This window comes from Rhipicephalus sanguineus, chromosome 11 (assembly GCF_013339695.2).
Source record: "Rhipicephalus sanguineus isolate Rsan-2018 chromosome 11, BIME_Rsan_1.4, whole genome shotgun sequence".
In the NCBI taxonomy this organism is placed as follows: Eukaryota; Metazoa; Arthropoda; class Arachnida; order Ixodida; family Ixodidae; genus Rhipicephalus; species Rhipicephalus sanguineus.
The window spans coordinates 12,778,980-12,804,718 of NC_051186.1; the positions used below are offsets into that span (position 1 = coordinate 12,778,980).

At 45.6% G+C, this 25,739-nt stretch overlaps 1 protein-coding gene across 2 annotated transcripts in view; it reads right to left on the bottom strand.

The window, feature by feature from the left end:
* Positions 1 to 2,082: 2,082 nt before the first annotated feature.
* Positions 2,083 to 25,739, bottom strand: part of LOC119373470 (salivary cystatin-L) — a 42,695-nt gene continuing 19,038 nt past the window's right edge. Inside the window, exons 1-4 of one of the 2 annotated variants that reach the window (XM_037643505.2) lie at positions 11,316 to 11,476; positions 7,262 to 7,489; positions 5,104 to 5,208; positions 2,083 to 2,204 (exon numbers count right to left, since the gene is read on the bottom strand). In XM_037643505.2, coding sequence (XP_037499433.1) covers positions 2,103 to 2,204; positions 5,104 to 5,208; positions 7,262 to 7,483 — 429 coding nt within the window. In that variant the 5' untranslated portion in view covers positions 7,484 to 7,489; positions 11,316 to 11,476 and the 3' untranslated portion in view covers positions 2,083 to 2,102. Of the gene's footprint in view, positions 2,205 to 5,103; positions 5,209 to 7,261; positions 7,490 to 11,315; positions 11,477 to 25,739 lie in introns of those variants that run through there. The other variant, XM_037643504.2, reaches the window with a different exon arrangement.

Here is a 25,739-nt window from a genome sequence, read left to right on the forward strand (position 1 = left end):
TTTTAGAGTGACTTTCTTAGAGTGGCTAAGAGGGATTTTGCGGTCACTCTGAGTTTCGTTGGGTCCAGCTGTTTTTTGTTGTCGAACACTGCCTCAGAAATTTCTCTGTACGTACGCTGCATGCTCTATGTGTACGACTGCCGGATACTGTAAAAAGCGCGTCCCTCCCGTCCAGATGCAGCGGCGGGCCACAGTTGTAATATGCGGATAGACATAGATGCCGATCCTTCAGAAAAACAAGCATGCATAAATGCAGCAAAGCGGAACACGTGCAAACAAAGGTCCTTCAAACGAATGATTTGGCGTGAACATGCGCTGCAGGCCATACACGAATGGAAACAGTAGCTTTGTTGTGTCCTTGTGGTGGCCCTCTCCCCGCCTCCAACCCCGCGTTTGTTGATCCCCCCAAATTACAGCGTAAGCAGCGTAACCCCGACCAATGGAAGCGCTTCACAGCCAGCAAGAAAGTTTTTCCGGAGAAACTGGCGGCGGCGCCCCTGGCGGGCGCCCAAGCAGTCGACGCGGAGAGGGCCGTGGCGGCGCGGCGCAGGGTACGGCAGGGAGCTCACTGCCCAATTCTAGTACACTGCAGAGCAACGTAACCCATTGCTCGATTCAAGCTACACCCCCCCCCCCTTCTTTTTAGAGTGCAAATGCCTATATCGTTCCTCGCGCTCTTATCGCTCCACTTTGATATATTACCATCAATTAGTGGTTAAGCAGGGCTTTTATAGTGTTCTTGTAGTGCCTATAAATGCCTATATTCGGCGTTTGTGCCTAAATGCCTAAAAATCCTATATTCAAGATCGGTGCCTCTGTTAACACTGTTTAGCCTCAAGTTTCGCTTTCTAGTGGAGTTTGAGACCGTTATTCATGTCACCGGGCAATACTGACTGTTGGGAACACTATGGGGTCCAACCCAATCGTCTAGTTCAACCAATTTCCGTAAAGCAACATCTAGCAGCAGTAAAACGGGACGGGCCGGCCACCATACACCGCCCTGACATGGCGCGAGCGCTTGGCGAATGCGAAGCCGCGGAAAGCCATATGCGGGGAAGGAGAGTGAAGAGCTGAAGAAGCAGGAGAAATGCGCTGTGCTCCTGATGTGTACGCGGCTTTTGTTCTTTTTTTTAGTTTGGTTTTTAAGCTGTTCACCGCAAGGGGAGTAATTGGCAGTACGCGATTCGAGCCCGAAAATGGGAGCTATCCCTTTTGGTCATTTAGCGGATTGGCTATCTGCTCCTGTGCTGCCCATCTAAGCCATGCATGACGACAAGAAAGAGACCCAGGAGTGTGTTGATGGGACAGTGGACAGAACGTGAGAGGGCCGTTAGGGAGACCCGGCCTGCACCACTTATGTTTCGCAGGAGGGACAGTGGACAGTCAATTCACCATGCTACACGGGCTTTCTCCCGAGAAATGTATATTCACGTTTCTTTTGGCATTTCGTCGCCGCCATTTTTCTAGCGACACTTTAGAACTTCACTTTCGTTGGACATGTCGCCTCGTTGCGCATGGAGGCTCTGAATCGTAGACGACCTGAAACACGATGCTAAAGTTGCCAGCTACATTCAGCAGTACTAATCTCTTCATGGAAAGTGATCTGGACGATTAGGGATGGTCGGGAATACAATAAAATTGTCGTACACGTGTTCATATTCTGCGTGCAATGTTGCAACATTGAGTGACGCCTCTACCAGGAGAGACGGTAACACAGGGAACCTCCACCATGTTACTCAAGTAATCATGCAATGTTCAGCGTCTTTTGGATGACTTGCTCTGCTATTCGTCAGGATCAGCCTGCCAAATACGACAGGCAAATCTTGAATACATTGCTGTACTAATCTGCCCTACACTAAACGACATTAAACTGCACCAGTCATAAATACTCAGGAAATAAGCGTAAAGCCATTATCACTGTTCCAAATAACTTTGCCTGCAGTAAAGTCAACAGAACAAACACGCAGTACGAACAACGCGTGTAACGTACTGAGGTGACGGAACTTGCTAAAACATTTATTTTCCGTTCCACGTGGTATGTTGTAGTGAAAACTGCTAAAATATAATGAACAGTCACAAGAATCTCAAACATAATTCAGTTTTTAATGGGAAGCAGAAGATCCTTCGCAGGTGAATGAGAGAAGTTCGGGCTCCTTCTTCGTTGCAGGATCAACGACACCGGCAGTACAGACGTCCTTGACGTTCTGGAAAGAAAAGGTAAACGAATAGGATCAAAGGAAAATATTTTATCTTAAAAATCATCGGCAATTTTTCAATGTTTCTCTATACCAGGTGCTCAAAATGTTCCAGAAGAAGGGATTTCACTGCCGTGTACATCTGCGCTTTTCTTCTAGGTGTGGCAATTTATATTCACCAGCAGAGCATGCCTAACTGAAGTTGTCTTATGCACTCTGACACTTGCCGTAAAAGCGTATGAGCTGTACTAGTAGCCTTGCGAGCGAACGACGGCAAAATACACGAGTACAGTGTAATACTGCTGCCGTCTCCTTGACTGTCGCCAAACTTATTTTTAACGGGCGAGGAAACAGTCGTGCGACAAAGTCCTCAGACAAAGTACGAGAACAAACAGCAGGAGAAGTGATGTCTGGGCAAGTTGGAATTGCTTATACATATTTGAAACTGGCGGCGCAAAATCAAGGACAAAATAAATGTGCGACACACCACAGAGCGCTTTCGCACAACTAACTATATTTGAAAGAAGATTCGCTATTTAAACCTTCACCAAGTATCACGTGATCTTACATCATTCATAGCCGAAAGGAAACTGAAACATATGCTTCTGTGAAGATTAGAAACGGTTACAAAAATGATATCATATACACTTTTTTACTATGTGATGAAATCATCTTGAACAAAGAAAAACTAGCCCTTAAAAGTCATCTTCTTTCCTTCATTCATAGCGAGGGTCTCGTTCTGGCAGACTTGATATATTCAGGTAGTATGCGAGGGATTATTGGTCAGCTGCCGGCTCGTAAAAACGATCATGTGGTACGTGACGCCAAGAGGCAGAAAAATAGTGTTCCACACTCGCCGCCATGCCTGCGATCGGCGCTCACTAACACTCCTAGATTTAAATGTACAGGGGTGGTCAAAAGTTCCCAGGCCGCAACGCCCGGCCGCGGAGCAGCGGCTCGCTACTACCGGGGCGCTGCCATCGCAATCGCGCCTTGGCGCACGCTGGCGTCCAGCGTGTGCGTGGAAGGGGAGGGGGGTGTATCCCCCTCTCTCTTTGTTGCTCTCCTTCATAAGGAACCTAGGTATAAACTACTACTGTGCAGCGCTGCTTATTCCACTAAGATGTTCTACCTAGCCCCAACACAAGCTCTTCTGAATACATTTCGGGCTCCGACCAAGCTCGTATGCAGCGAAATGGCCTGCGAAGACGGCTGATAGAACCACCGCAGTGCCAATGGAAAGTTAAACGCACGACATTGTTTTCCAGGAAGCCGAAAACCACGGTAATGTATGTGGTGCCTAGCTAAATGTGGCCGCAATCGTGATGCGTCAGTTTTCTGGAAGACTGCCGCCTCGCTACACGCTGCACAGTAGTAAAACATCGACGAGCAGACAGTGAGGGAACATGACGCACCAAGTTTATACGTCGCTTTCTTATCAAGGAGAGCAAGAAATGGAGAGGGGTGCCCCTCCCCCTTCACGCACACGCTCGACGCCAGCGGGCGCCAAGGCGTGATTGCGATGAGAGCGCCCCGATGAGAGCGCTCAGCCGGGCGTTGCGGCCTAGGAACTTTTGACCACCCCTGTACATATATACCCCACAAAGTGTACGGGCGGATGACCGCCGCCGTAGCTCAGTGGTAGAGCATCGGACGCGTTATTCGAAGGTGGCTGGTTCGGTCCCTGCCGGCGGCAAGTTATCTTCTCGCCTTCTTTGATTTCTTCACATTTATATCCTAATTACTAGAAATAACACCCATATACTTTCCTTGGAATTATTGTCTGTTAGTTCTCATTAATATTGTGTCTAACAAAGAAAAATGAGCGCTTAAAAGTCACCTTCTTTCCAACAATTTCTCTAGTAGCTTGACTGTTATGCGTGAAAATACATATGGTGTCACGGAAGTTGGGGTGCATCCGTTTTTGTGCACATTGTCGAGCAGTTTGCGGATGAGGCGGCTCGAGGCTTCACAAATCACCGAGCTTCCTTGCACACTGCAATAGAGGACCCAACGCCCCTAGACCCTAATTTTGCTACAATTCTTCAGTATTACAGGGAGAATAGAAAACTCTATCCAGCACCGCATAAGAACCTCACAGCAATGGAATCTGCGGCGTTACGCAGACTCCAGACAAACACATACACGAACTTACACAGGCTACATGTATTCTACCCCACAGCATACAGAGATATATGTCCGTGGTGCGGGGCCCCACCAACTCTGTTTCACATTACATGGGAGTGTACACTTCACAACGAAGAACACCACAACATGAATAACACAGAGGAAAAATGGGAGGCACTGCTGTCCAGCTCGGCCTTTGATGATCAGCTTTGTCTGATCCAACGGGCAGAGAAGATGGCAAGGGCCAGCGGAGCCCTGGAATAGGGGCCCGACCATTTGCTTTGCTCCGCGTTATACGCAAATAAAGTTTCTCTCTCTCTCTCTGTCGAGCAACGTGCGAGTACGCATTGCCGTCCAATGAGCCCTTTCATTCCGACAACTTTACATTGAGGCAACGACCAGCTTGCCCAATGTGGACGTGCCCCAGGAAAAAGTAAGCCGGTGTACAACTCCCATTGTGCAAGGCACAAACAGTGACGTGTGCTACTTGAAGGGAAGCTGGCAGAAAAAAAGTTCAGGTGTGACAAAAAAAAAACTGCTCTCAAAAGTTCTAAAACGAGCTACCGTTTAGACGTCGGTGTAGACAACGTGCCTGATAAACCCACTATAAGCTCAGCACTTCAATTGCACAAAAACATCGATTCAGCACGTCAGACTTGGTTCAAAAGTGCCGCATTTGCAGCGGCTCGCTGACCATTTCGCATGAAATCGATTGCCATAATGCGCGGGATCTTCTGGTATTTTCGTGATCAAAGCCAATCAGAGTTAAAAATTCGCTTACCTCTCGTGACTTGGGTACACATGTCGTCTTGCTGTAAACCTCCGTAATTCTGCAGGTCGATTCAGTTATCTTGAACTTGATTCGGTAGTTTATACCAGCTACTACCTGTGAGATCAATAATTGAAGGACATGACAAAACATCTCTTAGAGTGCACGCTGCACATAACTGAAATTAAAAAAGAAATGCAGATATTTGTGAAGAAAACCTAATTCTATACGCCAATAGAATTTTACGGATTCGTACGGCAGCAGAAGTGGACAATTCTTTTGTGTGAACAGACATACTCCTCCCCGAGTAACGTTAAATGAAAACTCATTGTCTTCATCACTGCGTCGTACTCAGAACTATTCATGTATTTATTTATATGAGAAATGCACAATAACGATTGAATAATAACTTATCTGCTAGGGGATGCGATAGTAATGCCCATATACATATTTCCATTCGGAACTTTATGTTCGATACACAAACAAGGCAGCCACACGTTAGGCAGCCATGCTGGAGCAGTTCAGAAATAATTTGTCAAGAAGAACGCGTCAGGCTCTCTCAAGTGCTGTGCGCTTGAAACACAGTTCCCCTACCAAGTACCACAGATGATAGCCACTTGGCCGAAACGCACCATATATATGTGTGTTTGTGTTCAGCGAAAGTAGTCAGGTGATAGGTTGAAAAGTAGAAACAAATTCATCTGCCATTTTTATATACATCATTTATACACTTCATATACATTTATATAGAAAACATTCTATATAATCAAGTCTCTGTATTCATTCAGAAGTAACAGATCAAACCCATTTTCGCATCAAAGGAAGAACATGTGATAAGCTCCAAATTTCTTCCAAACATATCTAATTTGGCGACGTTGCTTTGTGACTAATATGACGCCGGTTTCAAATGACCCTTAACTTTTGATGAGTCACGTGCTGCGCAACCTAATGAATAGGGACGTTGTTTTTCTAAGAGAACGAAAGGGATGGGTGAGGGGCTAAGTCAATCTGGAATCACTGTAAATTTAAAGGCAGATCTGCAATATAACAGTAGATTTGTCCTTGCTGCGAGCAACATGATAAAGCCTTATTAGGCAAGGCTCAACCCATCAGTATATAAACGGGCAAAATAAAATGCAGTACTTCATAAGGGCTGCTGACATACACGGCCAAGCGAAGGGCGAGTCCACTCGCTCGCCCTTCTCCCCAGTAACTGAAACCTTTCCTGTTACGTTGTTTTTTCCCTTCCTGTACGGCCATGATTTTCTGCAGACTTTAATACGTGACGTTAGGATAAGTATTAAAGGAAGGTGTGGGGAGAAAGGCACGCTTGGCATTATCTTGACACCAGAAGTATGATGTATACGTTCTTTAACAAGGTTTGTATAGCAAGGGGTTAGCGGAGTAAATTTTTAGACTCAAGAAAGAGTGATGTGTGAGGATGACAGCGTGTCATATCACCGTAGCGCAGTGGCAAGCGATTGTCCGCTTATCCGAACAAGGCACTAATTATCCTCCATTTTTAAACTTTAGACACTGCTTAATTGCTTAAAGGAGGGCGTTGCGTTTAATGACGCATCAAGTTAATTGTACTTTTTCATCAGTTTGTACGGCTGGCACGAAATATGGCACGAAACATGGCATTTTCATTGAAACTGTTACCCTTTTTTCGCAATATTTCCTCTTTCCGCCATGTTACACACCCTACGATATATCCCTCCCCTCTATGCATTTTTTGCAAACAAAGAGCCAATCACGATCATATCATGTTGGGTGTACTCGGAACCCACCACCTAACTCACTAAACATTAATAGTAAGGAGCAGTGGGAGGCTGCCACGTGCAGCTCGGCACCCGAGCTCCAGGACCATATCCTGGATTGGGCAAAGAGGGTAGCGGAGACATACACCACATAGGCTCCTATGCTCCCTCCACCACCGCACCCTTCCCTATTGGGATAAATTGCCTTTCTCCTCCTGCTCCATCTGGCCATATGTTGCCATTCCACGAGGCAAGTGAACGGGATACGTTTTCGCCAACAGCGCAGTTACCGTTTCTTGCGAAGTAGCATCTTGGATAGAACGCAGCTTGAAATACAGGTCTTTGCTCATGCAAACTTTCAGGGTGGTTAACGCCATGCATCTTCTGTTATATTAAAGCAGAATACGTACCTGTGTCTCGACATCGACGAGTTCGAGCACGGTGTCGAAAAACTCCCGGCCTGCCTTCTGCTTGGAAACGGCAAAGTGGGCCAGCTCCTCGTAGATGGCATTGTCCCCCACGTTGTGCTTCTGCCAACCTCCATACACGGGTATCTGCTCGTTTCCGCTGCACGCGATGACGGCCAACATAGCCATCACAAGCCCATACAAGGCGACTGTTGACGAAACCATGGTCACCTGCAGTTGTGTCGTGTGTCAAGAAAAGAGTTCATCGCTTTAGCCATGTTACCTGTTCTTTTGAATTGATCCAATTCACAGTTAGCGCTATTTGTTTCTAACGTTTTGGAAGAAAAAGGCCGTAGCATTTCGCCGTGAAGTGATCGCTTAGGCATTTAGCCAAGTGTAACCCTCAGTTCCCGTGATCGCGCCTGTACACTTCTTTCAAATGTAATAGATCTGCTTCCGAATGTGATACAACATTTCTGTGCACGCAATGGCTGTAAATTGGTCATGTTGGGTGTGAGCTGTCGCGGACTAATCATGGCTCCTCCTTGATTATAAGCTGTAGCAGAAGCGACCAGTTGGTGATTCTCTTACGGCGAAAGCCCTTTATCCCTATGTTTCAAGGTCACATTGGGAGGTTCGGAAAATATCACATGACCGCCCAAGCTGCGTCTTCACTTCGTGTTCGCAACATGCGTGTCAACACAAACTTAAAGAAAGCGGCGTTCGTGTAATATAAAATGCACGGTAAAACATCCCCGCCGGCTGGCTTTCGCCTTCAAATCACCTTAGACGAACGCATGAAGGGCCGCAGGGTTTTTTTGCCAGAAGAGCTTGTTTTCTTCACACGCAAATTGCAAAACATTCTTAATTCGCATTCTAGTACAATTTTATTCATCGGTGTGTAGTGCAAAGGCTGTTCTTGGCGAATTTTGTGCCATCACTGTTGCCATCGATAGCATCTATAGCTTTTTGTCGATTTACCGTATATAATACGTGCGAAGTGGCACACGGTGAGCCGGTATGCGTCTGGAACTGTCCCTTATATGGAGGAGCTACTGTGAGCAGCACTAACTACTACGCCCAGAAGAAAGCCAGTAAAATGAGGAAATCTGGAAGAACAGAGGCTTGCTGAGGTGTCCTGCCTCTAGGTTGGACCTCACTACCTGGTTTTAGCGACTTGCTTCCACTGTAACCATCTACCAACTCGCCCACAAAGCGCCTCTACTCAACTAAAACCTACGCCCACATGTGGTGCTGCAGCTTCCTGGAGGCCTCCGGAAAACTTTCAGAAGAAGCACAGGATGAAAGCCAGCTGAAGGTACTCTAACTTATGGTGACGATGAAATTTCAACAGTGATAATGTAAAAGTCTGATTAGTTCCTGATAGTGGTATTTTATCTATAACCCTGCCGATATAAAAAAGAACTGTATCGCATTTTTCCCACTAGTGTGAGGAGTACGCAGGTGAGAATTTATTCCTACTTGTTACGTACTGGCTTTTCTTGCAGTTATCGAAACATAACATATTTCTCTCTGCGTAAAAAAGATGACTCTATGCATGCAGCCAAAGTTTCGTCAGTGTTCCTTCGGAGCGCAATTGTCACAGTTCGCATCTATAGTGTAGCTATAGTGTTTGCATCTATAGTGTTGGCCTTGCGTTGAGCAGTTCACTCTATCTTTTGCAGGGAGACGATGTAGCGCGCATAAAAATGAAATCAGTCACAGCGTTCCTTGTACAGGGTTTTTAACGATGTGTTTTTAGCAGTGTATTGTAATTAAATCAGACACAACGTTGCCTCTACAGAGTTTTAACAGGGTGTTTAATAGCGTTGACCACATTGAAGAAAGAAATCTGGTTTTAGAATGTACGTGGCAGACAATTCATCACTCATCAAACGGTGCATTGATTTTTTGTTTTTAAGAGTCCCAGATAAATGTAAAATTTACTGTAAGCGAATTCTTTCCGACAAAGTTAATCATGGGGCTTTCGCAAAAGCCTTAGAAGTTCAAGTGCAGGTAATTTGGATGAGCTTCACAACAAGCTTCTAAATGTACAGCGAAATCTTGTTTTACGTCTTTATCAATGAAGTTCTTATCGTTTATGCTTGCGCAGTGCGATAAATAGAATGGCTAGAAAGGGACACCATAACAATGAATGGTGCTCAGAACTCGCAATTGGCATATTCGTATTTACGTGTCATATCAAGGTTCAGGATTAGATGGGAGGAGAGAAGTTCAAATGGCAAGCGAATAGCCAGAAAAATTACAACAAAAGGCAAGACAAACTACAAAAGTTGAGGCCTTCGTGAGCCAGTTATACTTAAAATAGATTACTGCGTATAGTTTTTAAGAAATGCAATTTCTGCTAGAGTTACTTTGATGACGGCATACTGATACAGGGGTTTTTCGCCGCAACGATGAAAGGTGCGCCTTTAATGTCCCTGACGTCCTTGTTACTACATCGTACGAGCCAGTCAGTGTCACGGAAAGTCGGTGCGCATGATCACTGCTTGCAGTGCATGCGCTGCAAGATGACCTGCTCCATGTACTGTGTGCGTGGATATTGCAAATTAGATGCCACCTGACACGTCGCCATATACGAGTAATCCCGTTGCAAGTTTTTCGCGTCATTTCTTGAGCGCCATGTGCGGTCACGTATTATTTTCTTAGCATAAGGAAAAAGATCGAAACTATGAAAAGCCACCATAAGTCTCATTTCATCGTTTTTTAGAAACATGAAGCGCGAGGTAAAGTTCGACTTTCCTAGATAAATGGAGAGACCACCTGGTCAGAAAATTGCTGCACCGATGTTAGTGATGTTGCGCAATGAGATTTCAGAAATTAAGTGCTACAGTAACTCTATAAAACAGAAATGACCACAACACACACATTATATTATGAGGGCTGTGCTATTAGAAATCTGGGAACCAGAAGGCTTCTACTCGGAGCTGCATACAGTTGGCAGATAAATGTCACTTTCCTATATTGTATACAAACTAGAAGAATGCCACTCAATTTATATAGGTATGTAACTTCTGAGGAGCATGGTAGGGTCATACGCAGTTTAATCCACCAGCAAGAGACCTGAGAAAGCTCCATGAGTCGATTTATAATCACAATGCACAATATATAACGTGACACATAAACAAAACAGCCGATTTTAAGTTTCCATAAGAACTACCATAGCTAGTATACAGTCCCAGGATTTGGGGACATCTGTACGTGGCGTCATCTCTCGGCAGCAGCACTCTGGCGTGCTGCCATAACTGAATGGGAAATAGGCGAAAAAAATCATATCCGTTGAAGAAAGCTAGTTATCAAAAACGACTCCGAGTTTTATACAGCATAGAGCTACTAGAACATTCTGGTAAAATAGCAGTATCGCACTACAAAGCGTGGGGCTTCCCAGAGCAATTGAACACCGCCGCTTAGAAACACATGGGGCTCCATTGTAAAATATTGACCACTCTAGGAAGCCACACGGTTTGTAGTGCGATAAGGTAATTTTAAGAGAATGTTCAAATAAGTCTGCTGTATAGAACTGGGAGTCGTTTCTCATAACTAGCTTTTTGCGCCAGATATATTTTTTCGCCTATTTTCCATTCAGTCACGGCAGGCGACCGCTGTCAACGACGAGAGATGGCGCTACGTGCACATGGCCCCAAATCCTGGTCATAACACCTTCGATTACTAGGATGACATTGTTTTAGGCGCCTTCGCAATACTTTACTATACACGATAACGAAAATATGCTACACTCATGTCAATGTGCATGTATAGCCACATACATAGCCACAAATTATATGTGGCTACAGCTATATAGTAATATATATCCGTAACCCATACACCATGCCAAGTGTGCACCATTAAAATAGTGGCTGGGGACAGGAATTCAGCATCCCTGCTTGCAGCTTAGCTGACGTAAGTAGTCATTGCGTTCGTGCTGCATAAATCTCCCGGTGTAATAGTTGCGAGAAATTTGCCGTTGAATAAACTATTATAATAATTTACCGCAAACATTAGCACAGAAAGCAGGGCGAACGAATTAGCATCTCACCGTTGATCAGTAAGTCTCAGGAGGACCTAAATGCCTTGAGCCTTTCAACGCAGCTCACGCTACCAACGAGGGAAGTTTTCTCGAGAGTGCTGCTGACGAAAACAGCGTGGTTCCCACGGTAAATGTACTGCGACGTCCCTTCTATTGTCGGTTCTTTTTATAGTAGATGCGCACTGAAGGCGGACGAGGAGGAAAGCCCTCACAAAACCGGATAGATAGGCGGGCCTTCGTTTAATATGCGCGTTTACACTCGCAATCTTTATTTTCATTCAGCGACGACGCATCACGGCGAACACGACGCTAGGCCGTATCGCAGTTGCGAAAGGTTGGCAGGTAACACGATTTACGGCCGCGTCCGCCGGGTAAACTGGTTGCCGTGAAGACCTTGATTTTTTTGGCGGCGCTGCTGAAATATACAGACGGCTACGATATCTAGGGTCATGTAGTCACTTTCCTTCGCACTGTTCGGAGGCTTCTGGAGTGTGGCGTTCAATCAAACTGTTTCGTCGAAGGCAAAATAATGCTAATGCAAAATAATAATCAGCGGAAATATTGAGGATCTGGGTGCAACTATTTCTTTAAAGACAAAGAGCCTGCAAGCGAGCCGAGCCGGCGGTTGGAGAAGGAAACGTTTGCCCGTAGAAACGTCTCTGAAAGGCATAATCACTTTTGTTCAGCGGGAGATTCTCAGTTGGGACAGCGGTATCTTGAAGTTAATTTCTCAGAGAATGCAAATATGAAATTATTTATAATGTACTACCCCATTTCCATTTCACCGACAAAAACACAAACATTAAAAACACGGCCTTCATGTGTAACATGACCCACATTGTTCAGGCTTATGGGACTCATGAAAGCATCATTAAAAATTGAGATGTAAATAACTAATCAGAGCAAACTGCATTTTCTTTCAACGCTCACCAGAAATTAGTGATGGGTTATCCTGAGCAAATTAATTTGTGTAAGTATAAACGCATTGCTTGGAAAGAAATCTTTCGGAACATAATTCCGTTAGGCGCACAGTGTCGGAAAACAAGCTAGCTTTCGGGTGCACCAGTGGCATGCTCCGAAAGCTAGAGCAAGCGTTATTTGTAGTGCCTCCTAATTTCTTGCGAGCAGGCGAACTGCCTAATAACCGCGTTGATTGAGAACACACGATTTCCTGCATGCACCGCAACAGAAAAGGAGGCATAACGTGAGTATTTCCATCATAAATCTACTGCGGCTATCACTGCCGCAGTATTGCAGTACTTCACTGCTATAATACGCAATCAATGGAGCGCCAACGCACACAGAAGCTCGAATGGGCGCGGAAAGGACGCCGGTGCCTTAGACCGTGCAACCGCAGCCGCTACCGGTGCTCCGAGTTCCGCCAAGTCGAATAGGTGCGACTACCTCACGGAAGAAGAGCAGCTCACTCGCCTTAAGCGACGACGTGAGCAAAAATCACACCATCTCCCGCTAAAGGGGACCATGAGGCGATGCGAAGCAGCGTTCGTCTAAAAGCAGCTTCTCATCTAAAAAGCCGGCGCCTGAGGGGGACCAGTGCCTGAGGGCGAATACTACCGACGAGGATCACGCCACTGAAGCGCAACGCAAGTGCGATGCACGCTGCCGGAACATTTCATCTGAACATTTCCCCGTCGCGTTGGCGAGATTGCAACTCACAATCGCAATATAGTCACAGCTTCGCAGGCTTCAATCTTCACAACATTGGAAGGGTTCTGCATTTTTTCAACTTGCTTCTTTTGTCTTTTTTTCACCCTGTTTACTGTATATATATATGAAGGCAGCTTTCCAATATATTTTAATTGGAAGAAGGCGTTGCTCATTCGTTGTCGGGCTCACTCGTTCCTGCGTTGAGCTTTGGCGTGCCTCGTCCATCGTAAACGCGAGAACGACCGAGTGAGGAGAGGATGGCGCAAGGGTGGGGAAGACAATGCAATTTGCACCGCCAAAAGAGAATATCATCTGCAGCGGCGCCCAGAAGTGGCACCATAAAATTTTGTATCTTGCCATTTCGATCAGTACTTATTGCATGCGCGACGCGAATGGCATTGTACTTTCTGGAAGCCACGCGATTGCTCTAGAGCTATCGACGACTAGTGCATCAAGTCAACACGCTTGAGCCGAGGATCTCATTTCGCGCCAGCTATTTTTCAACAATTAGCGATGCAACCGATGGAAGTGCTTCGTCTCCACAGCTGCAAGATGATCTCTCAGAGAAATAGCTCAGAAACTTCGATGTGATAATCTAGATTTACCCGCTGCCAAAGTACAAGCAAGGTGCCGTAGCCGAGATAGATTACATGTGTCAACAAAGCTATATCTGTAACTACATGTACGTGCATACATGCCTTTGTGAAATTCTTTGCCTCAGTGTATCTCAAAAAGGAAACATGAATTGAGTTGCTTTGAAGTTTTGGGCTTCGTTATTAGTCACATCACCTACGTGGCGGTCTGCGACAAGTGGTATACGACCGAAAAAGACAAAATGAAGTTCTTGATTAGGAGAACGCACAGGATGGCAGTGCCCTTCCATATAGCACTAGCATGGAACTTCGGCTACAGCTGGGCGTCCACAGCAAGCTCGAAGAGGTAATAGAGACGCAACAAATTTCGCAGGTGGAGTGCCTAAGAAGGACACGAACGGGCAGGATCATCCTGAACTAACTCGGGATAACCTATCACAAGCGGCACGGCGACAAGGCATCCATCCCAAGCTCGAAGAGGAAGGAATCTCCACGTGGCTAACTTGCCAAAAACATGCATCCCGAACTCGATCAGGGTCGAAGAGGTAGTACATCCGTGGGGCTTTGCTACAAGTCTTTGATAAGGAAATAGAAGCGCTGTTTGTAGACGCGGCAGAATACGCGGATTTATATGCCTTCGCAGTGGCAGTCCTTAATACTGACAAATCATTGGCAGCTTTAAATTCAATTGCATTCAATGTCCTTATTTTCTTGACCATTCAAGAGGGCTGCGAAGACTAAATGCTTATGATCCTGACAAAGGTCCCCGCCCCCACTTGAGACAACGGTCAGCATTCTTCTTTAGAGCATATCGCTCCTATACGCTAGGTTTAGGCTCGTGTAGTATACACGGCACAAAACCTGAGGCTGCGGAATAAGTGCCGATAGCCCTAGCCATGGTTTGCCGCGGTTGCAGCTACATGCTCAGTGACTCGCGGACGGGAGTCAGAAATTATGCAAGAGGCAAAATTCCACCAAAGACCGGGACTATCCTCAAGGCCAACGCGAACGATATCGCCTCCGAGGAGAGAGGGGAAACAAACAATATATGGTTTCTGGCTCGCACGTCCCACCACACCCCGATACCCAACCTGAATGAGGGGGCCCACAACGTAGCACGAAGTCTCACGTTCCGCTCCCGTGTGAAAGATCATCTCTGGGGAATAAGGATCGAAAGGAGGGATGGACGAGAGGGACAGAACGACCAGATACTGCGACGTTACAAAACTTACGAAACGACGTTACAAAGGCGTGTTCAAACCCCAAAGCGGTAGATTGGAGGCAGTTACAAACCCAGACATTCCCCAGCCGCGTTCATCTCAGGAGGATATATCCATACATATATTCAGACGATAACTGCAAACTATGCTGCTGGGCTAATGCATATGTTAGACACATTGTGTAGGAATGTGAGATTATAGGGGGGGAAACTAGCAGTCGTTCCTTGTACGAATACAACCGATGCGCGAAGCTCCTTAGAAATGGGACGCAGACGACTATGCACCTGATCTCGCTGCGGGCGTTTATGAAGGAGGTAATGTGTGTAGTGGGTGGGTTGGCCTTCTGGTGCGTTCGGTGGCGGGAACGACTGAGCGAGTGAGTGTGCGGCACGCGCAGTGCAGGGAGAGGGAGACAGGTGTGAGAGGGGTGCGAGCGGTGATGCGGCGGGGAGTTTCCACATCGGCAACGTAAAGGCCCGAACACACGTACGCGTTGCAGCGCGTCAACGCGTGACTTTTTGACGCGGCGTCGCACCCTCTCCCTGTGGAGAGGGAGGGCGCGCAGCTTCGCGTAGCCACGCGCCCTCTCTCCTCATAGGGAGAGGGCGAGACACCGTGTCAAAAAGTCACGCGTTGACGCGCTGCAACGCGTACGTGTGTTCGGGCCTTAACGCCGCACGCGGCGTTTGGCGCTCGCATCGTTCAGTTCAGTTTTACCGCTGGCGCCGGGTGAGTAGAGCGTCTGCTACTACCTTCGACAAGGCGCCCATTGTGCGCCAGAATGATGGTTGTCATTTCACAACCCACGATAAAGGTGGTGAAAGTGAAGACGACCATTATAACTTAACCACTTGTTCACAGAGCTTACTTCTGTTAACATCGAATTTCTGGCGCGTTAAAACCAAACCGCTGAAGGCTTAAGTATTTCCTCTTAAATCACCGGCCACTGCAGCCTAAAGCGATGCTTAAGAGAAGGGAGCTTCGATGGCGAAGGCGGGGTGCAGGCCTCAGGAGCTTCGCTCCTAAAAACGCAGTCTCCCCAGAAGGAGCTGTGGTGCCATGTACGGCTGCGCTGGGCAGCTCAAACCTCCAAGATAAACTATGGGCCATCCAGCAAGCCCGTGAAGCGGCGAGGAGACAAGTGCTCTTAACCTCCTCGGGAGTGCTCTAGGCCCATCCCACGAATTCACCGAAGTTCTCAATGAAGTTGTTACCCCTACCACCATTCAGAGCTTTCCACGCGCATCTGAAAGAACAAGCCTTTGTTCCAGCGCGAAAATTTGTTAAATTTGACATAATGACATCATCTAAGGCGCTTACAAAATGTCGCCATTTGATTGTGAAGAATTTACTTCTTCCGCCTTTATAACTGTGTTAATATAAAGATGAAATCAGCATAGCACTAGTGGTGCCAAGCCTGAAGGAAGTGCGGAACTTGATGGCCTTCTCTTCATGTTTGTTTCTTTGTGTTGTTTCTTTTTATTTTCTGACGTTGTTCGCCTCTTTCTTCCGTTTTCTTCTCTTCTCTCTCTTTTTTCATGTCTTCTTTGGATCTGTTTATTTCTATTTATTTCGTTCCCGCTATATTTCTTTTTGTATCTCGCTCCTTCTATCTTTCATTTCCTTTCTTCCCATTTTTTTCTCTCTTGCTCTTTCTCATTTCCTCTTTCTTTCAATCTCTTTCTCTTTCTGTCTATATGCAGTTCTCTCTTTCTTTTATTCTCTTTCAGCCTTTCTCTCTATTTCTTTCTTTCTCAATTATTATGCCATACCTTACACTGTCCACTCCTGCTTTTCCTCTTACTCATCCACACGTCTCTCCTCGTCACTGTCACTTCCCTTGCCCACCCCACACCCTTGCTATACAATACTCCACGAGGCTATGCTATGCTCTGGTAGGGTGCCTGGATAGCCGAGTTTCAGGTTGCTTGCAGATTAAGCAGTCGGAGCTCCATGGCATAAAATAATTTCGCTCCTCTAAAAAAATCATTAGTGGATGTGTTCCTGTGTGACACTTAAAAAAAAGAAATATTTTGCATTTGCAACCATTGATCACGTTTTGATACACTGTTGGCAATGCGTATACTTTGGAACGCGCTGGAGAGGACGAATAAAGAACATTTTCCATTAGACCAGCATGAAATCAGGTACCTAGCAATAGACAATGAAGATGGTTTATTATTTGACAGAATCATGATGATTTCTTCGCACAGTACATGGCACTGACGAATGGCTGGATTTTGCTGCGACCCAGATAAAAGACCAGCAAGAATGTATTAGCAGGAAAGTATGGCCCGTTTTATCGAAGTAAAGAAAATTATCTGTTCCTTCGTTGTTGCTAGGATAGAACCCCTGCTGACTATGTGGGAATTTGAAATGACAATGTTATTCACTCAGTGATTGACGGCAGATGTGTGCTAGCAATTTTTGTTGTGTCTTGTAACATAATTATTCGTGGTGGGAATCGTTGCGCATTCAATCGGACGAACAGAGGAAGGAAGGACAGAGTAAACGGAAAGAGCGCAAACTATCAACTGGCTTTATTCATTTGGTCGCTGCATATATATTAACTTTTTATCACACGTCCCAAATAAAACGAAAGAAGGGGAGAAGAAAAGAGGAGGAAACATGTCAAGGATACCTCACGTCAAAAACAAAAGCTGCGCAGAAAATTGATTTCTGCGCTATACAGAGCAACAGAAGTGTCACTCACGCAGTTGTCCCCTAATTCCTTAATATAAAAAGCTTCTAACAGCTCACGACCCACTCTCTCCTTGCTCCTTCCTAGAATTTTTACCTTTTTGAAGTCCGGCTCACACCCCATGCATGAGCTGCAATGCGCGGGCAAGTTGCAGAAGAGAAGAGAAGGAGCGAACTTGCCCGCGCATTGCAGCTCATGTGTGTATGCATGTATGTATGTGTATGTGTGCATATTATTATATATATATATATATATATATATATATATATATATACACACGCACAAGGTGTGAAGCAACCTTTAGAACAATTCAGTCTCTTTATTTCCTCCACTACGAGTCCCGCAATCTAAACCCAAGCGGTGATGATCAGTATGCAGAGATGCGAAGATGAGGCGCATAAATAATGCTCACAGTAATTTGCTCGCCCACGTAAACAGCCACCCTGGAAGAGACATAGGCGGAAAGGGGACGCTGAACAAATGGCTTGAGACGCGAAACGAGAACTATCTCAGAAGTACAGTAGGGACGATCCGTAGAAACCTCGACGGGAGTTACATGATAGTCTACTGAGAATGGTCGTTCAGTAACACTATAGGGTGTTCAGTAACAGTATATGGTGCCAACGGGCGTCCAGGAAGTACATGATCAGGACAAAAGGTGAAGCCACGATGAGGGTTCTCACAACGCTTCTTGCGGTGTTGTTGACAGGCCTCTGTGTTGAGGCGAGCACGATATCAACATTCATCAACTCTAGAGACGAATTGTTCTGATATAGTTGCAGAGGTTTTCATTGGGACATTGGTATATACGGAATAGTTTAAATACACAGTATGCATGTGCAGTATAGTAAATATATCTATTCAGCGCTGATCCTATTTGGTTTTCTTGTCTTGTTTTTTTTTTTCGTAACGCGCTGTTTTTTTCACTGTGATATTAAGTACAGCCTACATACTGAGTAGTCTAGACGACAAAGTTGCAGTGTGCTCCATATACTGTTGTGCTTCGTATGAACTACCCGGCAGGATAAAAAAAAAGTATGCAAGAAAAGTAGTTCCGCAGCAGAGCAGCACCCAACAGCCATTTACTTTTTATATTTTTTTTCTATATCGCTCTCTCTTTGTGTCTCTCAGTCCCCAATCCCGTTCCCCACGCTGGGTAGCAAGTCAGCGAATTTACACACGCCGACTAAATTCCCTGCCTTTCAATAAAGAGCTCTCTCTCCTCCCCAGCCAGGACACGAATACCCCATAGGTTCACAAATGAGGTATCACTTTAACACGCAAGCGTATAATCAACGGAATGCGACATAATATCACAGCACATTACAATAGGAAGTGTAATAGTTATAATTGTATGGAGTGCGCACAGAGAGGGGTTCGCAGGTCACCGCCATAAAGCAGCCTAATTTTGATGCAAACAGAGCCCGTGTTTCAAGCGACGTATGGATAGGATTAGCCTATCCCCTTATTTCCAGTAAGAACAAATTATGTCAAATTTTTATTCGATACGGTTTATAGCGCTGTCATTGCGTGTGTGAACGACCCGTTGAACATCTATAATATTTGGAGATGTTCGTATAACATGTGGTCAATATATGTGTAAGTGTTTCAGCAGAAAATTAGCCATTTCTTGCTGTACTCGAAAAAGCGACAGTCTGAAAATGTCACTGATGTGGCGCAAAATGAGAAGTTTGGAGTATAAAAAGATGATGAACATTTAATGAAAAAAAATTAGCGTACCTTGCACCGGAGATGCAATGCTAAAGAGACATCAAAGATGTTGGGCACCTAGGTAGCCCTGGCTATTGCTGTTTTGTTGTTCCGCGAACTTTCTCTTTCTTTCTTTTTTCTATCCCCTCTCCATTGCATATCTCTTTCTCGTCTCTGTTTATTTCTATTTGATTCTCTCTTTCTGTCTCTCAATATCTTTCTCGGTCTTTGTCTCTTTATTTTTCTACATTCCCTTTCTCTCTCTTTCTCTACGTATTTTTAGCTTTCCGTTTCAATCTATCTCTTTCTCTCGCTCTCTTTTGATTCTTTCTCTTACTCTCCTTCCTTTTCATTCTACCTTTTGTTCTCTCTATTTCTATCTTTCTCTTTCTATGCTCTGCCCTCCTTCTTTCTCTCCTCCTCATCATCTAATCTGTCCTCCTCTCACTCACTTTCGTTGCCTACGTCCTTGTTACACTACACTATTCAAGGCTATGCTATGCTCCGCTAGCGTGCTTACCTTCGGATATCGACATCTCGTCCAGCGAAGAAATTTCTTCCCCCTAGAACTTCTATCTTTTTCTATCTCTGTTTCTCTTTATTTTTCTCTCCATCTCTCTCATTCTCTCTTTCTTGCGCTTTCTTTAACTTCTTTCTCGCCCAATCAGAGGTATTGCATCCCGCGCCGGTAAATCGGCGCACGTGTTCCGGGAGCAAAGCAGCAGACAAAGCAGGGCGACGAAGAGAGGGTGTGCAGCGAGGCGCTCCTCGGCGGTTTTGTGCGGACACCAAAGTTGTTACGGCCGGCATAAACATCTCTGTTGTTAAAACCGAGCAGACGCAATTGACAGTATGGTGGCAGTTACTAAAACATCTTTATTGAGTTGACTTCGTACGTTGGAGTGCAAATTCTTATGCCATAAAGTACAGTCACAGGAAACAGAAAGACGATTGAGACTTAGTGGGAAACAGTTGATCCTTCGCAGGTGAATGACGTAAGTTCGCGCACCTTCTTCCAGGGAACATCAGTGATCGCGGCAGTACAGACGTGTTTGATAGTCTGAAAGGAAAAAATGAAAGAGTGCGACAGAGTCTTAATCTTTTGTTCTAAACATAATCAACGAACTATGAATACTTTCATGTATGAGATGCGCAAAGTGTGTGAGAAAAAAGCTTTTAATCTCCACAGCGATGGGTTTCTTCATTGTGTCTGTCTAAGTATCTAAGTTCGCCTTCCCTTACCTTTCTCCCACCTGTATGGCAGGCTTCAGTCAAGATGTTAGATCTACTTAGTATCGAAGCTTGGGCGTGTTGGTTAGACATCGGAGGGGATACAGCGCAAGAGAAAACGAGGACAAGAAAGGCGACGCACACAGAGCGCTGACTTACAACACTTTATTGGTAGAAAGGGAAAGATGAACATTTATACACTTCGCTGACATGCGCCACAACCGGGGCAACTGACGATTTTTTTTTTGAACTTTATACATAGAGCAACCATCACTGCGCACACGGGCGTATCACTCATGGTCTGTTTAGATATGATATTTCATGAGATGAAAGTGCTATCGAAGGAGAGCTGATGCAACTGCTATCGAACTTTCTGATGAAGTCTGCCTCGATGATTTCGCGTGTCAACTGCAAAGAATGCCTGGCCAGGACCTCGCTTTTTTCAAAGAAGGGCGCGCAGCCACAGTCACGACAATGAATGCCCAAGTGGCCCTGAACCGTGTTGTACACATTGTTGTGGTGCTCTCTTAGACGGTCGTTTAAGCACCTACCAGTCTGTCCCACGTATTTCTTCCCACAGGACAGAGGAATCACGTATACCACGCCAGTGGTACAGGGCACAAACTGCTTTTTATGCTTCACAGAACAGCCATTACGGCGGCCACTCGAAGCAAACTTGCAAAGCTTGGACAACTTCTCCGGTGCGGAAAACACTACCTTAACGCCAGCACGTTGCCCTACCCTCTTAAGTTTGTGGGACAGATCATGTATGTACGGAAGTACAGCAAGTTTTTTCTTTTCAACGTGCGCAACTGGTACACGGTCATTTTCACCACGTCTGATTTGTTTTAACAGCTTTTCCGCCACAGCCGAAACCAGAGCCTTCGTATACCCTGCAGATACCAAGCGGCTAACCTGGGCGTCAAAACTTTTTTGCATCGAATGCGGACACGACCTTCTAAGGGCATTGAAGAGGCACACATTCGCTATTCCTCTTTTTACTAATTTTGAATGAGCGGAATGGAATGACAGAAGTGGTTTTCCGCTCCTCGGTTCAAAACACCAACATACATGTTCGCTAGAGAGGTACAGTTTGATATCCAAGAACCTTAAGTAACCATTTCGGGTAATTCGTGCGTCAGCTTCAGCGGAAGTAGGTTCTGCCTAAACACATTTAAGACTTCTTCCGCAGTTTGTTCAAATGACTCTTTCGGACAATCAATGAAAATCAAGAAATCATCTACATATCTGCACACTTTTTCAACTACGGACACATCGAGGTTGGACAGAATATTGCGATCCTTTTTGGGCAAGGTAGATATCGCTTAGGATAGGTGCCAGGCACGACCCGATGCAAACGCCACTTTTTTGTATGTACTGGCAACCTTCCCACGAGACAACCGTTGATTTAAGGTACATTGTCATCAAATTCATAAACCCGCTCACTGCGATCCCTGTGGCGTTCTGGAAAGCTGTTGGCCCGAAACTGTCAATAGCGTCTTCTACACATTTTAACATGTCGTCATGTGGCAGAGAATAATATAAATCCTTAACGTCTACAGAAAAGCACTCAGGCCCTTGCTGTTTTGCTTTAAAAACCTGATTACAGCGTCCGAGTCTTTTACTAGAAAGGGGTCGTCAACCGTTAGTAGCTTAAGCTTGCTTTGCAAAAATATTGCGACAGATTTCTGCCAGGTCCCTCTTTCGGTTACGATTACTCGCAGCGGGCAGTCATCTTTGTGTGTTTTAGCTGTAAAAAGGAAATCTAAGCTAAGCTTTGTTGATTTTTCGACAGACTTGGCTAACTTATCGAAGTTTAGAGAAGTAATGAGCCTCTTGGCCTCGGATTTTACTTTCTTCAAAGAGATACCATCGTCACGTCTGAATGCAGAGCTGATAGCCAGAGTGGCTTTGTCATTAAAGGTACCCGAACGTAAAACAGCAAAACCTCCTTCTTTGTCTGAAGGTAAAAGCACCAGAGATTGCGCCTTCAAGAAGGAGACTACAGACTTGGTCTGCACGGCACTGTGACGTGGTTTTTGACGGAACAAAATGTCAACACCTTCCGAGACACACCTGTTTGATTCGTCCTCCGGCATGCGTTGAGCAACTTGCCTAACAAGCGTAAGCAGTTCATGTGGCGTTTTTCGAGGCTCCACAGCGAACTTTGGTCCAAGTCCCAGGATCTGGTTCACTTCTTCCGGAAGGGTAATTTCACCCACGATGTGCACACGGTTACTTGGCTGCGGCGGCTTCTTCGGAGTGCTGTCCCGTAAGGTAGTGAGCATGCGCTGCCAGAGGAACTCAGTCGCTCTGTCGATTAGCACACACAGTTCGCGCCATTTTTTCTTTGCCGTTGATGGTCTATCGAGATGATGCAGCTGCAGATAAAGGCTGTCGCGGTGAAGACGAGCTTGGCGTTGCCACTCGGCACGAAGAATCTTGCATATCCTCACTCCATGACCACTGGAGGGTGTGAATCCAGCACACAGTAATTTGACTTCTTGTGGCAGGATCTTAGCTCGGATACAGTATGCGAGAGAGCGAGCACGGCATGTTGCGCCGGCTATGTAGCTAACTAAGACACTGGGAGACGGCACAGCACATGGAAAAGGGCCCGTTGTACTAGAAATAAAGCGACTTAGTATCGAAGCTTGGGCGTGTTGGTTAGACATCGGAGGGGATACAGCGCAAGAGAAAACGAGGACAAGAAAGGCGACGCACACAGAGCGCTGACTTACAACACTTTATTGGTAGAAAGGGAAAGATGAACATTTATACACTTCGCTGACATGCGCCACAACCGGGGCAACTGACGATTTTTTTTGAACTTTATACATAGAGCAACCATCACTGCGCACACGGGCGTATCACTCATGGTCTGTTTAGATATGATATTTCATGAGATGAAAGTGCTATCGAAGGAGAGCTGATGCAACTGCTATCGAACTTTCTGATGAAGTCTGCCTCGATGATTTCGCGTGTCAACTGCAAAGAATGCCTGGCCAGGACCTCGCTTTTTTCAAAGAAGGGCGCGCAGCCACAGTCACGACAATGAATGCCCAAGTGGCCCTGAACCGTGTTGTACACATTGTTGTGGTGCTCTCTTAGACGGTCGTTTAAGCACCTACCAGTCTGTCCCACGTATTTCTTCCCACAGGACAGAGGAATCACGTATACCACGCCAGTGGTACAGGGCACAAACTGCTTTTTATGCTTCACAGAACAGCCATTACGGCGGCCACTCGAAGCAAACTTGCAAAGCTTGGACAACTTCTCCGGTGCGGAAAACACTACGGAAAAGTCAGCGCTCTGTGTGCGTCGCCTTTCTTGTCCTCGTTTTCTCTTGCGCTGTATCCCCTCCGATGTTAGATCTACCTTAACACAAAAACCGCCAGGCCTGCGCGGAAAGCGCAGCGCAGTCACAGCGAAAGCAGGAAGACTGGCATTTCGAGAGCCCGTTATAAACTCTCTTGTTGCTACTAATATATGTGCACTAGCAACGTACCCATTACGCTACAAATCATAATTTTTGTGAAGTTGGGAATCACCCAGCACGACACTACGGAGAAGCGAGGTACCATCTGTAAGGCATTCTGAGAACTTTGTAGATGCGACGGTTGATGACGATGAATTATGGCTGAGCCTTTTGTAAAGGGTTGGCAGCTTTAAGCGACCACTAGTTACATAATTGGCATTGTGTGACGCCCGGTCATTAATGCACTCTCCCACCATGCTTTATAGCATACGTGAACGTGAGAAAGAGGGAGAGGCAATTAACTTCATTGAGACCCTGAGGAAATGGATCATGGGAGCCTGATGGGCTTCCTTGGCAACCAATAGAAGTCCACTTGCGACGAACCCACTACGCTATAAATCACTATAATTTTTGTGAAGTAGGGAAGCAGCCACTATGCAATTTTTCGTCATTCTGCGGAGATCCATGGTATCCGCTAAACACCCGTAAGGCATTATATGCACTTAAAAATAAAAGCGTGGGCTGTCTTAGTGGCATTACAAGCGGACCACTGTGAAATGGACGGGTGTTTCAGAGTGAGAAAAGAGTTCATGGTAATTGTCGGTAATTATCATCTCACATGAATTTCAATATCGTTTCCCGGCGAAGAGACACTAAAGCGGCGACCGCGGTTCCCTCGAAATTGAAAGCGACCATAATTGAGCTCTTCCGAATATTGTGTCGTTGCCACTTTATAGCAGGCTTATATTCAGAGTAAGTAGCCAAACGAACTCCGCAGGATCTCATTACGTAGCACTTGTAACAAATGAATCTGCTTCCAGCCACGGTGACTGTGCGGCATAAAATCGACTGGTTCTGAACTGATGCGATGATGCTGCTCCGGCGGCGCCCTTCTAGTTAATCCACATATTTTCTAGGGAATATAGCCTGTTAGACAAAGTGAATGCAGAAGAGAGAGAGAGAGCAGCACACCTAGTGCCGGTTAGATGCCGTAGAATTTAGAAGAATAACCAATCTTTTCGAACTAGTGCCTTGTACCCTCCATTTGCATCGTTGCACCGAACTGTTATTCCAACATAACAAAAAATAACTTTGTGTGTAAATTTTACATCAGCCCGTCATCATTATAACATAATAATTACGACCAAGAGAGGTTGCAACCTTTTTTAAAGCTAACATCCATAAACCTACTATGTAACTGTTAGTAAAGGCCAGTACCATTACCTCGTGTTGTTGGTGCATCATTACGTTTTTTTAAAGACAGGACAGTGCCAACATGAGCAGCAAGAAACCAAAATGCACAAAGACAACTGAATGTATTTTGGAAATATAATTGGTCTGGTATGTGTAGTATCTAGTACTAGTCGCGCAATCTTTTTTAATGACAGGTTCCTAGAAATTACAATTTTAAATTTTGCTATTACCCTGCGTCCTATGTTGCTTTCGCCTAATTAAGAAAATCAGATTTACAACTTAAGGGACTATACACGCGCTATCCGCACATCCGCTCCGCACGTGGCGGGACACCTGCCGCCCGCAAACGGAGGAGGAAAAACCGGAACGACGCCAATCGTCGCACATGGGGTACCGGTTTTTCCTCCTCCGTTTGCGGGCGGCAGGTGTCCCGCCACGTGCGGAGCGGGTGTGCGGATAGCGCGCGTATAGTCCCTAAGCAGTGGTTATGGTATATATCTGCATATCAACTCGCGCTGCGATCGCATCGCTAAAGTGCCATTAAGTCATCGTTATTTTACTCTAGTAGAAACCGTGAACGGTCAGTATTTCATGAAATATCTGCAGGATATCAAACACCATCAGTTGATCCCGGTATAC